Genomic DNA, 14,489 nt, shown 5'->3' with positions numbered 1-14,489 from the left:
AGTGAAAGATGGAAAAGCTTCTGTTGTCTTTTGTTCATAACCACGTTTTGTTCTCACACGTATTTCTGAGATTCACCAATGGACCAACTTTCAGAGAACACTCAATATGATGACCAAAACCTTTTTACAGTCCACAAAATGTACAACACGAGGAAACAAGTGTTACATTTGAGGAACATAAAAATGCATAAATATCCTAAAATATCATTTAGATGATTACAGACTAAATGTAATGATTAGATTATTAAATGTGTGGGTGAAGGAAGCCCTAATGGTCCGGTGATACTTATTGTGAGCTCCTGAATGGCCTGGATCCTGCCTTGAGATGCTCTTTGATTGTCCTGTAATGACATTACTGTCACTCTGGAACACATGTTTACCTTCTTTAGGTTCCTTCGCCTGAACCACATCCTCACGACTGCTGAAGTTCTTCTCCTTCGTTCTCCTTTGCCTTGTTGGGGACATCGCTCCATGTTCTTGTAGGTGTGATGACTATTTTCGCAAAGCACCACATTGGCCGATGTATATATATAGTGGTTTGGGGGTGTCTGCTATGCCACTAATAAAAGACCCGTCCACACGCCTAAATTCATGATCTGGTTGGATTTATCATTCACATAGTTGGTTAAGGATGTTTGGTGTGTCCGGAGTGGACTTTGCTTCTATTCTCTCATGAACATTCAGTGGACTGTTGGTACATGAGGCCGAATAAATACCTGTACAACAAAATGCAGGTTGGCATCTAATAACACTATATTCAAACGGCACCGTACTAATGATACGAGATGATATTTCAATGATGTAACTATAACATGTAAATGGACAGAAATGGGTAAATAGTATTAACTGCAATAGGAGTCTAAGTGATACAACAGTGTAAAAAGCAAGATGTGTGTAAGTTGTACAGTGAGGTTGAATACAGCCATGTAAATGTTGTTTAAATATAAACATATAACTTAAAAGACGTGTAAATGAAGATGGAAATGTGGATATCTGTATTAGAACCACATCGTAAGATTCGGACAGTGTGCAGCACTTGAATTAAGAGGCCTCCTCTGGTAGTCTGTTGCAACGCATCATGAAGACCATTATTCTTATCCCGAGCCACAGTTCACATGAAAACAAAATCAGGAAAATTATGTATTCTTAATTAGAATTAATGTAGCCTAAAAGAAAGACTGCGCTGCTGCGTCTCACTCAGGTTACCAAGCAAAGGAGGAGGTCTATTTATCTGTTTCTTGTCTGTGGCTGTCTAGTCACCCGGCCACATGCTCCATCATGGTTTAAATATTCATAGGCCAACCTCTGAATATGCATGAGGCTCACATTAATATTTATGAGCTTCACTTGTTGAAGGTGTCACTCGATCTTTTGTACACACTTGCAGACACAGACATTTGCACACGCTGATCAAAGGCGATAGCCGTGTCCACGCGGGCAGATTCATAAGCGGTGGCGCCGGGTTCTTCGGAGCTGTGATGTCATGGTAATTAATAATAATAACACAACATAATTTTAATTCACGTGGGCTCCTCTTATCAATCAAGCAACGTACATACAACTAGTGACTAAGTGGTGACTAATTGGAGTTTATTACGACGTTAGAAGTCCGTACAGGCCGCTACCGGAACAAAAGATTGATCCTCTTCCTGTTCAAGTTATAGCAATAATAAATAATCATAATGTATTTTGTTCACGACGCACTCTTCATCAATCTCAAAGTGCCACAGAGCCAGCAAAAAACAAGTTAAAACATACGTTAAGCATACTTAAAACAAAGTAAAAACTATTAAAAACACACTAAACAACAGTGCCCTCATTATTCCAAAGCTGTTACAATGTACAATTAACATGGACTTCCCTGAGTCAAAGCCTGACATGTCTAGTGCCCGTGTACGTTTATTTAAGTCCACACAGCAGTTTAACACTGGCAGTGTAGTGTTAAGAATAATGCGTTGGTAGAAAAGGATTCGATAGCATGTGGATTTAATTCCTGCGTGTGCCAGAAGAGACCCTGAGTTCACCCTTCCTGGCCTGGACGAGGGACGCTCCACTCCCAGTTCCAGTAAGACATCGCTTACTCTCAGTGAGGCTCTGGGACGGATGTAAATGCATGACAAACACACACACGCACACACACCCCTACACGCACACAAACAGAGTCAGCTGTGCTCTTTCTAATGAGTTGTCTTTATGTAACAAGCCACAACAGTAGCGGTATTACTGTGCATTCGCAACGGGAAGTGAGCTGAGCGCCACAGAGTCTCTGTCCTTTGAACACACATGCCAACCATAGTGCTAGAAACCAGCAGACAGCAGGTGTGTGTGTGTGTGTGTGTGTGTGTGTGTGTGTGTGTGTGTGTGCGCCATTCTGCAGGACAGATTTGAGATTATATCCACACCAGTTGTCTGTGGATGATTCCAAATTAATTTAGCTGCATTTGTTCCTTTTAAGTAAATGGATGATCATCCGAACACGACAAACGTGTGTGTGTGTGTGTGTGTGTGCGCGTGTTTGTGTGTACACAGCACGTCTGCTTGCTTTTGGATGACGCACATCCTGAGGCATGCTCAGTCGTCTCTGTAGTTTGTATAATATTGAGTGTCTTATCTTCACCACATGTGGCTAAAGTACATGTGTGCAGCAGCATCACCAAACCAGAACAGATGTAATACTGTGTTATTTACTTTTTGTTTTGATTTCAATAAAGTAAATTGAAATAAACTACTAGGTAAAATCAAAGTAGTACTAATTTAAAAATCACAATAAATGCAGTCATATGGGCCCAGGAGCAATGAACAATACATTTGATAAAACTCTTATATATATATACTATATACTTAGTATATTTACCTTTAATAATGATTAAGCAATATGAGAGAATATTTTAGTTCCAAGAGTTGAAATCAGCGGTGATATTCCCAGAAATATTTAAAGAGCCTCTGGTTCAAGCTATTAACTACTTCAGAAAGTACAGAGCTGTAATTTCCTATCTTGGGACGAGAGGTGAAGCTGTGGAGTCGGTCCGCCTCATCCAGGCTGCATTCATCACAAATCGGAGAGATCTCGAGCGCAATTTTGTCTTTGAATAATGGAGTCTGAATGACTTTGAAATGAATGAGACGAAGAATTAATGGAACTGGAAGGAATCGGCTCCGGACTCGATGCTCCGATCTCCCCATAGATCAGTGATTTCAGTTTATCCTGCCATTAGGTCTTCTCACGTAGAAAAGCACCGCCTTTACGCGGCCTGTTTATGAGGCGGGAAGATCGGTGTAATCGAGGCTGCAGCTATCACTTCGCTTTAACACATGGCCTCGGTATTTTTATTAATGGAATGGAACTGGCTGTGATGCGGATATAAAGTTTTGTGACGTTCAACCAGATGCCGTCCACGGAAAGAGATATCTTATGACTTGTGTCTGCTGTGGTGAAACCAAAGATAGAAGACTCGGTGGCTTCAGCCTCAGACGGGCCCCATGGTGTTACACATGTTGTTTCTCCAGCAGAATTCTGGTCACATTTAGATGTACGATCTTAAATCCTGACTTGTTTATTCACCCGTTAGCAACACTGATGAAATGTATGTAAATATCCTACAGCAGACTATGCATTAATACAGCTTTGAAGTACTGGAATTCCAGTACCAGTAAAATAAATGCAAATTCCATAGTTAAAACCTCTGGTTGAATATACATTTTTACAATTAGATGTACGTAATGCGTTCCAATGCATTTTGAGATTCATTGAGGTATGGACAGGCAGGTGATAAAATGACCAGTCAGTTTGGCATCACGCCTGCACACAGCGTGGTAAAATCTCCTCCTCCACTGCAGCCTTTAAGGAAGGCGTACAAATGGAAGCTATACTTACACAGCACAGAACGTCTATGCGATTGATGTACATATGTGCTACATCCTAACATGAGCCGAGAGATTCGATGTTTTTGACTCTGCATCTTCATACGTCATACTTCATTTGACAAATCCTGCATTAAAAATAGCCCTTAGGTAAAAATACATTCATTATTAGAAAAATACACTTAAAGCATCGAACAGAAATCAATAATAGCACACTGGATGCTTTTAATCTTAAGCTTTTAAACTTTGAATGATCTCACAGGCCTACTGTTGGTGGTCTAATCTCACACCCTGCAGCTTCTGCGTGGCTAATTGTAACGAGTTATGGACTGAAAAACCATCAAATAAATGATGGGGAAGTGAAATGTAGCCTGCGTTGTGAATGGCACCAATGTAACAGAGCAGGAAGTAGACCCAAGTTACATGCGAGTTTACCGGCGGAAGCCCACGGTCACAATGCGCGTACCGACTCAGACCTCTGAGACCGTATTTGGCGTCGTGTCCCCTCCGCTGCTGCATTCGGTTTATTGCAGTAATGTTTCGGTGGTAAAAAAAAGGAAATTGAATTGAGTTGAAGTGGAACAGAAACCGAGAGGGAGAGACGGGGACAGCGCGCGAGATGAGTGGGCCGTTGGAGGCTTTTGCTCTCGTGCATTCCTCGGGCGCGCGCGCACCCGCGCGCGTGTGTGTGTGAACGTGTGGGCGCGCGGCTCCGGGTTCAGAGTGTTGGTCCTCCTCCTCCTCCTCCTCCTCCTCCTCCTCCTCCTCCACCTTCCCTACTCCTCCTCCCTCTCCTCCGACAGAGACCGGCAAAAGGCAAAGGAGGCGCAACGTGCGTCGCAGTCTGAAGATACCGGCAGTCGGTCGGTCGGCTCCACCGGAGGAAGACGTCACTTTACGGTAAGCTAACGGACGTCTGCGCGACCAACGGCCGATCCGCCGGGTGACGCTTTCTGCCCGTCGCTTTTCTTCTACTTTTGCGAAATGAAACCCGTATCCAGGTGAAGAGCGACGGCGATAAACGACCGAGACAAATATTTATAATTTAGCCGAAACTGTTGCTACGGTGACGGTTTCCAGGTGAAGAACGACGAGCGACGGCGATAAACGAACGAGAAAAATATTTATAATTTAGCCGAAACTGTTGCTACGGTGAGTCGCGTTTCCCCTCCGGATCCGTGATGTTAGCGACACCGCTGAATGAATAATAAACGGCCATGACTTTATATAACTAACGTCAATTAACTATATATTACCTATATGTCTTTTTAGCTGACCGAGTGTACCGTCACTTAAATGTTTAGTTCTAACCAGCTGTCCGTATTGCGACTCGTGTTTGGTGGTGCGATCGAGAGTTTTTAAGGCGATCCACACACACACACACACACACACACGCACACACACACACACACACACACACACACACACACACACACACACACACACACACACACACACACACACACACAGCCTTTTCACCCAGTGCTTGTGTCGGATTTAAAGTCCCTTCGTGTCCGGTAGCTCTTGAGTTCACGTCGCGTGTCCTTGTCCCCCCCCCCACGCCGCGCCGCGCCGCGCCGTCCTCCCCTCGCGCAGCTGACAGCGCGGTGAAGTCCTGGAGCAGGAGGTCCACTCTCTGGCGCGGGGGTGTAAAAATAGCCCGGTGTGTGCCAGCTTAGCCCGGGTCACTGTAATGCGACACACACAAACACGCACGGCTCCCCTTCGCTTCTCGGCATGGGTCAGAGGGAAAGTCCCGTCCCGGGGGCCCCTCGGTCGTGTTGTCCCGTGTACGTGGGGCCGAACGGACGCCGCGGAAGTCGTGTGTCAACGCGACACCTGTTTGGTCGTCGCCGCCTCGCCGCCTCCTCCGCGTGCGTTCGACGCCGTCGGTTGAAGGCTGAAGCTCCCGCGGGCCCCTTTTAACACCCTGAAAGTACACACCTGGCTCCGTGGTGTTGTGTGTGTACACACGCACACACACATGCCGCTTCTTTCCCCGCATCTTTGAGGTTTGCGTTCACAGCTGTCGCGCCCTCAAGTCCCCTCCGGTGATAAAGCAGCCCAGGTGCAGATGCCTTCAAAAGAAGATGTAACCTACATTTGTTCTTCTGAGTAACCTACTTTATTTCCTTCTCCGCTGTTCGGGGCTAAATAGCGGAGGCCCTTTTATTTAAATTCTCGGCCGTGCGCTGAAAGAAGATAAATCAATCAATCAAATATTTCATTAGCAAGTTAAAAAAAAAAGTAGTTTTAAAAATTTAAAATATTTATATGAATACGTGTATATATATTTAAAGAATTGTTGTGAAAACTACAGAACTAATAGGAAAAGGCAAACCTGTGCAGATTATGAAGTAGAATGCTTTGAGTTTGCCTCGAAGTTTTCCCATCATTATTTTAAACCAAAGAGACAGACTCTCTGAATAATTTTCTAATGACTCTGAGCTATGGGAGAAAACATAAAAAAACCTTCTAAATTCAGCTTCAACCTCGGAGACAAAACACAATCAGATCTGTGGCCCCAGGGTGCAAAGATTTTCTGTTTTTCCTTATGGTTTTCAAGTAGTGGTAGGGTGAAAAATCAGAGCAGAACGTCCTTAGGCATAAAAAAAAATTATGCTTCCAATGGCAGGATAATAAAGCACACATGGTACAATAGTAGGCAGTTAATGGGATTGAGTGCCGCTGATAATTACAGTGCTTGTAATCCAAGATAGATTTTTCATTGTTCTTAATTACAAACAGAAATAAATTGGGCACTTCATGTAACTAGGTTGAGCTGACAATGGCCATCTAAAGCAGCTTTGGGATATTTTCCCTCTGCCCTGCCTGTGTGTCAGTGTAGATGAGCCAGGCAGCTTTTGGCTGCAGAAAAAAGGTGTCCTGGTGAGTCGGTGGCTCTGAGGCTGCGGGCTTCGGGTGGAGCAGCAGATGGATGATGATGTAGCGGTATACTGGCGCTCCCTGCCTCCCGCCGCCATCCGTCACGCGCTAATGATCGTGTCACACCTTCTCCCCGGGCGGGCGGCCGCTTCTGCAGCGCTCAGCTCAAAAACCGGGGGCTCCGCTCAAACCCCCCCACCACCCCTGTCCACGGCCGTCGGCTGAAAAGCCTGGGGAGACAGACTGTGCCGCAAGCCTCTCCATCACTAATTCTTCTCTTTCCTCTTCCTCCATCGTCGTCGCTCACCCCCTCTTCACCTCTGGAGTCCCCGCAGACTAGTTCCTCGTCTCTCCTCATCCTCTGCTTCCCTCGCCTCCCATTCGTCTTGTTTGCTCCGTAGTGCATTTGCTCCACATCGTTCTCTTCCCTCTCTGTCCTGCTTACTCCACGTTCCCGCTCTCAGGCGTTGCTCTCGACTCACAGCTGTAGTGCGGCTCAATACCAGCTGGCTTTGTCTTATTTTATACACACGTCGTTCTTTGGTTGTTCTGATTAAAGGAGATGTGCCGTCAGTGTTTTCCTTGCCTCTCCCTTCCGTGTTGTCTGAGGTCAGGGTCGGTTTACACATTGTTTTGGCTAAAGGACAGCGCAGCAGGATCTCTGCCACAGCGCATATGGGAGTCTCCCAGGTTATTATGTCCTATGGATTGTTTATATATCTTTAGCTGTCAAATGCGCGTAAATAAAAAATAAAAAAAGATTTCAAACTTAATATACTGTTACGTTATCTTACTTATGTGGAGTATATCTTAAACCAACTGCACCATTATTGGAGTCAAGAATCACATATCAACGTGAGCATATTTTCATTATTAAACACTCAAAGAGATTTCAGGCGCCTCTGTGCCAAACTAAGGATATTTCTGCTGGGTAGAATCACTGCTGTTATGTATTGTGTTTCATTACTGCAGCGTGGAAAGTAAACACCACATTGGTCGCACATGGACTGACAGATCTTTTTTTTTAAGTGCTATTATCTCCTGCCGGGTGTTAAATAACTTTATTATGGGACTCGGTATCCTCTGAGGTTGTTATTCTGTCCCAGGTGTTACAGGAATAAGTGTCCCCCTGAGCGCTTAGTTACAGCGGTATGTGTCCCCACTGAATGCCTTTGGTCCTTTGGAGAAGATGGTGGAATGCCACTTCCTCTCTATGTGTGTATGTGTGTATGTGTGTGTGTGTGTGTGTGTGTGTGTGTGTGTGTGTGTGTGTGTCTGTCCGTCTCTGTGGTCTCGGGCGATATTCTCCCCACTATAGGATCAGAGACTCAGCTTGGCATTGTGGGAATATCATTGCTGGTGGATCGCATGATCCTCTCCACAGCTGCTGCTTCTAAGAAAAGCTGGAGGACACACTTGTGTGCACACACATGTAAATACACAAGCCAACACCAAGTCTGAGCAGTACTGTGTGTGTTACCGGCACACATTTACAGTAAAGAAATTAAAGCAGCAATTAACTGTTGAGCCAGGAGATTATTCTGGAAGACTAGATGGAGGTTAACACACGCGCACACAGACACACAAGCACACACGCAAGCTTAGCTACTTGATGTCATTCCCAGGAGCTCGGCTTCGGCAGCTGTTTGATACGAGTGTGTGAGTGTTTGTGTGAAACAGTGTTGCAGCGTTTCTGTTGTACAATGACCGCTCACACTGTTTTGTCTCCTGTGCTTTTCGATCTCTTCAGGCTATTTTTGCATTGACCAGTAAAGAGGCGGCTGAGAGAGAAACAGCAGAGAAGGCAAGCACGGGCGGAGAGGATAATTGCATTTCTGACTGCCCTGTGGGAACATGGGATATATGACCTCATCATTCACCTGTGAGGCTCTCCAGTAAACAACTCCAAGTAGGTGGGAAAAGCACACACACACACACATTAACTCATGCAAATGCCCTAAAAGGTATTTTTAAAAAGCAGTTACATACAAAATTGTAGAAGTTCTGTTTGTAGACCCCCACAGCATCACATGTTTGTGTTTTGCGTGGTTTAGGAGGATGACTGAAGCCGCCGTAGAAAGTACCGATGTCCTCCTAAATTCCTGTGACGTGACACCGTGTGATGTCATCAGCTGCTCCACCCCTCCGCCATGTCCGTCCCCAAATCCCCCCAATGGGACGGAGGTCCAGTGTTACCATGCCTGTAAAAAGCTTGAGCAACAGGTGGGCGATAAAAATAAAGTGTACAACATTAATGAAAAACCACAATATATCCTCACTCCCTCCCTCACCCCTCTGACCTCTTAACATTCCCACTTTATAACAAATTGCGTCCTCACTTGCAGAAAAACTGTGACCAGGTGCAACCAATGAAAAAAGTCAAGGTAAGCTAAAACAATTCTGCCTCGTATTAATCATTCTTACATCTTTTCCATTGTACTGTGGATCTGTAAAACTGCTTGCTTGTGTTTGCATTTTAGGCAAAAGGAAAGTTAGTGCGGAGTATGGCTGTCTGCGAGGAGTCCTCACCTTTTGAAGAAAAACAGGTAACACACACAAACCCACAAACAAACATACCCAGATCCTCATCCACCTCGTAATCATCTACATCACCGCCTCACTCAAATGTTGTAATTAGTCTTCCATTTTTTAATATTCTTTCCATTAAGGCATCTCCAGACACAAACATTGCATCTAGCTGCCATGACAACGAGATAACTTCCTGTAACGAGGAAGAACAGGAGAACAGCACGGATCCAAAGAAAAATTCACTGTCCAAAGGTGTGTATTTGTGTGTGTGTGTGTGTGTGTGTGTGTGTGTGTGATTGATATCTCATAAAAGAGAGATGAGAGAAAGCAAATACAATGTAATAAAATTGAATTCAGTTCTTCAATTTGGATTTCTCCTGGGTGTTTTCAATATTGCAATGTGTTTTTGTTTTTTATTTTCGTTGACTTATAATACGTCCTGCTTGCCTGTGTCGCTCTCAGAGTCCAGCGTAGAGTACACCGACTCCACCGGCATAGACCTGCACCGGTTTATCGTCGACACTCTCAACAGCAACCCCAGAGACCGCATGATGCTGCTTAAACTGGAGCAGGACATGATGGACTTCATCACCAGCAATAGGTGTGTGTGTATGCGCGTGTGGGTGAGGAGGGGCGGGGGGGTGTTTGTAGGTGGGTGTGAAGGAGAGTACATAACCTTGGGTCCTCATTGAGCGTTCTACCTGTTTAAACAGGCTGAAATCAAACCCGTAGGCCTGCTGAATCCTATTAAAGACTGAATGTGGTTTTATGCTGATGTAAAATGTGTTTCTAGCTTATATATTATAATTCTGTCCATACAGCTCATTTTGTGTACTGATCAATATATTGAGGCAGTTATGTTGGTGTGGGTGTGTTTGAGCCACTGGGGATTAAATTGAACATGGGCCAAAAAATGCGACCAGTCTCAATCTACCTCCTTCTATTGCCTTCTTTGCAATCCTTCTCCTTCTCTCTCTTTCTCTCTCTCTCCTTCCCCCTTTTCCTTTGTTCCTGCCTCATTCTTTCTTTGGCTTCTTCTGTTTCTCCTTTTTCCTTCCCAATTTTTTTTACATTCTGCAATCCTTCCCGCACCTCAGTCCCTTCAAGAAGTTCCCTCACATGTCGTCCTACCATCGTATGATGGTCCATCGAGTGGCGGCCTACTTTGGCATGGATCACAACGTAGACCAGACGGGCAAGTCTGTCATCATCAACAGGACCAGCAGCACCCGGATGTAAGCTGGCAAATTGCTCCGCGGGCATGTATATCCTCCTCTTTTAGCGTTTACAATGAAGTAATGGCGGCTGTTCTTCTTGGGGGGGTTTTCAGACCGGAGCAGCGTTTTCTGGACCAGGTGCATAAGGACAAGAAAGAAGAGATCCACCGGTGGAAAATGATCCTGAAGAGAGACAACAGCTCAGACGAACAGGTCTGTCCTATTCTATAGCTCCTCTATAGCTGACGGTCTCCGTGGAATATCCTTTATAATTGACATTGATCGTTTTCTATCAGCGTTTTTGACCTGCTCTCCCTTTTTCTCCCCACAGAGCCGACTTCACCCTTTACGGGAGAAGCAAAGCAAGTCAATGGAGGAGAGAGAGGAGGAGTACCAACGAGCACGAGACAGAATCTTCAACCAAGAGGTGAGACAGGGAGAGGGAGAAAGGCAGACAGGCAGATATGACATGGAGACATATAAGAGACTCACTCATTTCTGCGCTGTACTCTTACAGCCTGTCTGCTCCCAGGAGAGCGCCCATGCAGAAACCAGGTAACCTTGCCTACAGTACATTCTCTCCAAGTGCCGTTTCAGCTTTTTATATTTAGATGAGGACATTAATATATGTCTGCGTGTGTGTGTTCTGTGTGCAGGGCTGTGGAGGAGCACAATCCATCTGCTGAGACCCAGAGGAAAAGGCAGCTCTTCAGGTAGAGCCCAGTCTGCACAGATGCGTACTCATTTATCATCTTAATCCGGTCAGCTCAGCTGCAACAGGGCTTTTCAGAATCTGCAGCGGAAACAAAATGAAGACCTATATTTTCTTTTTTTTTAAGATGTTAAGATTTGATTTTTGGAAAACTCGCACACACTGAAGATAACTGAAGGGATGTTTTCACAGACTTTTACATGTCAGTCATTGTGAGTGGCATGCCAGCACGTGGGGAAAACACTTGTGTCCCCCACCCACATAAAGGTTCTGCCATAATAAGGTTGTAGGATAATTCTGGATGTGTCTCGCAGAGGGAGCCGTGACAGCTCAGGCTCCAGCTGGACAGGGAGCAGCAGGCAAAGTAGCACTGAGACTGACTGTCGCTGTAGCAACGACCCCCGACCTTGGAGCAGCACGGACTCTGATTCCTCCTACCAATGGACAGGTCCCGCAGCGAAACCCCGCCAAGCTGTCAACCATGGCTGGGACGCACGTGGTTCAGGTGCTTCTTTATTTTAATTTGCAGAGACTTTTCGTCTCTTCTCTGTCGCACCTCAAAGGTGTAAATTCAGTCGATCGAGGCAGAGACACTTCACTCCCCTCTATCTTTGTGCGAGTAAACTTATTAGCAGGTTTCATCAGCACACCACACTTGGGAATGACGCCGTGTATAAATGATGTCTGTTCCTTATCTAGCATCATCTAATTAACAAAAAGCAAGTTCTTCTGGTGTGAAAATCTCAATCCACGAGCCTTCACACCAGAGCTGTAAATCTTCACGCAACACCTCCGTTCTTATTTGCATATTCACGAAGAAGAATACATAATTACTAAGGTGCTGTTGACAGTATGTCTGAAGTCTATTTTCATACACATTAAAAACTTGTTTCCTGCATCCCTTAAAATTGATAGAACGATTAATAAGAAGCAACAACAATAAGACAAAATGCCCTGTAGACGTAGGGAGGGAAGGAGGACGCGGTGGCTGGTGTGCTCCACAGTAATCATCTGGCTTTGGCAACGGCAGTAATGTTCCCATGATTTTTAACTGTCCTCCTGTCAGCTTCTAGCACATGTGGGGGTAGAATGTTTAGTTTCTTTTAATCGGATTACGACGTTGAAATCTTTGTTTTGTACCGTTATAATAAAACTATTCCCCTGCTCGTCCTCTTTGTTTACTAATCCTTAATTCTCTGTTATTCTCTCTCTCTCTCTCTCTCTCTCTCTCTCTCTCTCTCTCTCTCTCTCTCTCTCTCTCTCTCTCTCAGGCGCCATCTCACTTTTCAGACTGCCCCCCACTTGCCCCCTCTCCGCCTCTCCGCCCATCATAGAGGAGCCGGCTCCTAACTCCACCTACATCATGGTAAACGGGATCCCGCCGGGAAGCATACTAGTGAACCCACATACTGGTACGTAACACAAACACACACACGCACTCCCAAGATTACATACACAACTCATACACACTCGTCACACCTTTTGCCCTCTGACCTTTTAGGGCAGCCTTTCCTGAACCCTGACGGCACGCCTGCTGTGTACAACCCTCCTGACAGTCAGCAGCAAATCAGGAGCCAGACTCAGCTGCAAGGATCTCTGCCTCAGCACCAACCACAGCAGGTAGCGCACACACATACACTCATTTTGACATGTCACACACGACCAGACCGATGCCTATGGCTTGTGTCCTTATCTTTGTCCCCATGTGTGTGTCTCTCACAGGTGGTGCAGTACTCATCTGTCTCTTACACGGCTCCACAGATGCTGCCTGTCGCTCCATCACAGCCGTACACGACAGTATGTATCGCTGCACAACCGACACCTTCGGCACACACATGCGTGGTTACGTTGTGTGTGTGTGCAATGACCCCCTTTCTCTTGACCGACAGATTGAAGATCTCTCCTCGCAGTTCGCTCATGTAAGCTGTCAGTCGGCTGGTGAAGCCCCGCCCATCTACCCGCCCAGTCAGGGTTACATCTATGCAGCTCCTCCTCCTCCCAACCCCCCCAGCTACTGCCAGCCCTCACCCGCAGTACGGATACACATGCACTTTATATATTTTATCTTATGGTCATTTAAGATGCATCAAATATACTGTGTAAAAAAAAAATATATATATACATATATATTCTGCATCGAGCTTAAATTCTGGTTGGAAATTAATTTTTGACTAAAACTAGTATTTTTGATATCGTTTTTCTATAGTTGCCTGTGTATTATTACGGTCAGTACCCTACCTCAGCTCAGCACCCATGTAGGCCCGTCTCACCGAGCCAGCACATCCACAGCCAAGCAGCACAACCACCAGGTATTTCCCACCTCTGTTAGTTGAGTGTGTGTGTGTGTGTGTGTGTGTGTGTGTGTGTGTGTGTGTGTGTGTGTGTGTGTGTGTGTGTGTGAGTAGCGGACAGAGGTAGGCCGTGGCAGTAGAGGAGGGGGCCGTTACACTGTCAGAGATGTAGTCTGAGGGTCTCACAGTGAACCGGTCTCTTTTCCTGCTGCTTCTATTCGACCGTGACAAAAGACTCAAAGGAGGTGTTTTGAATTTAAAGCATGCTAATGAGTGAAAGTATTTGAACCCAGCTGGAGACAATCTGTTGACAGCTTCCAGACGTCGGTGTCCGTTAACTAAATAACTAAAATGACTGTCTATAATTAGACTTGACTCATAGCGGGCAACATTGGAGATGCAGATGATCACTGCAAGAATAATGGACATTAATTGTTTGTATTACCCAAATTGTGTTTTTTGCTGTTATTAATTAATGTTGCCAAAAATTACATTAAATAATAAACTGAACAATTTAAATGTAGCTGAGAAAATCTACTATTACTATTGTATATCTCAAATATGATTCTTTTCTTGAAGTTTTTTTAATGTTGAATAAAAATAGACATTTCTTTAACTGAATGATTTGTTAATTCTGTATTCAGTCTTCCTCACAATTTCTTCTAAAACAACTTCCTTCCTCTACAAACTTTTTAATAATCAAATTGCAGGGATGAAATATGTTGTGAGTAAACTCTTGTGTAACTGTTGCGTTTTTGTGTTTGCAGCAGGTTACGCTGTGGGGGTGCAGCAGTCCTCCCACCCCCAGGCCCAGGCAGCGCTGGGCACCTACTCACCGATGGCCTCTAATCAGCGTAGCATAGTTCAGGTAAACACAGAACCCAAAGGTCCAATAACTCGACACCCTAAAGATGCTTTCTGTAGCAAATTCCTCACTCCGACTTTACTTTCTCTTTGGTCTGCAGGGAGGTGTTTCGGTGTCCTATCCCCAAA

At 45.1% G+C, this 14,489-nt stretch overlaps 1 protein-coding gene across 1 annotated transcript; it reads left to right on the top strand.

The window, feature by feature from the left end:
• Positions 1-4,504: 4,504 nt before the first annotated feature.
• LOC144395244 (cAMP-regulated phosphoprotein 21-like) lies at positions 4,505-14,485 on the top strand (the record flags this gene model as incomplete). The annotated part of the gene is made up of 20 exons (XM_078098103.1): positions 4,505-4,761; positions 8,498-8,660; positions 8,802-8,970; positions 9,093-9,131; positions 9,228-9,293; positions 9,417-9,528; positions 9,739-9,877; positions 10,374-10,511; positions 10,607-10,706; positions 10,825-10,920; positions 11,011-11,048; positions 11,150-11,206; positions 11,520-11,710; positions 12,477-12,617; positions 12,707-12,825; positions 12,928-13,002; positions 13,095-13,238; positions 13,412-13,514; positions 14,264-14,364; positions 14,462-14,485. Coding segments are annotated over exons 3-20 (1,848 nt in total), but the record flags the coding sequence as incomplete, so codon positions are not given.
• Between the last annotated feature and the right edge of the window lie 4 nt (positions 14,486-14,489).

The sequence above is a fragment of the Gasterosteus aculeatus genome, unplaced genomic scaffold (genome assembly GCF_964276395.1).
Source record: "Gasterosteus aculeatus unplaced genomic scaffold, fGasAcu3.hap1.1 HAP1_SCAFFOLD_121, whole genome shotgun sequence".
In the NCBI taxonomy this organism is placed as follows: domain Eukaryota; kingdom Metazoa; phylum Chordata; class Actinopteri; order Perciformes; family Gasterosteidae; genus Gasterosteus; species Gasterosteus aculeatus.
This window is presented reverse-complemented; position numbering and strand designations above follow the sequence as displayed.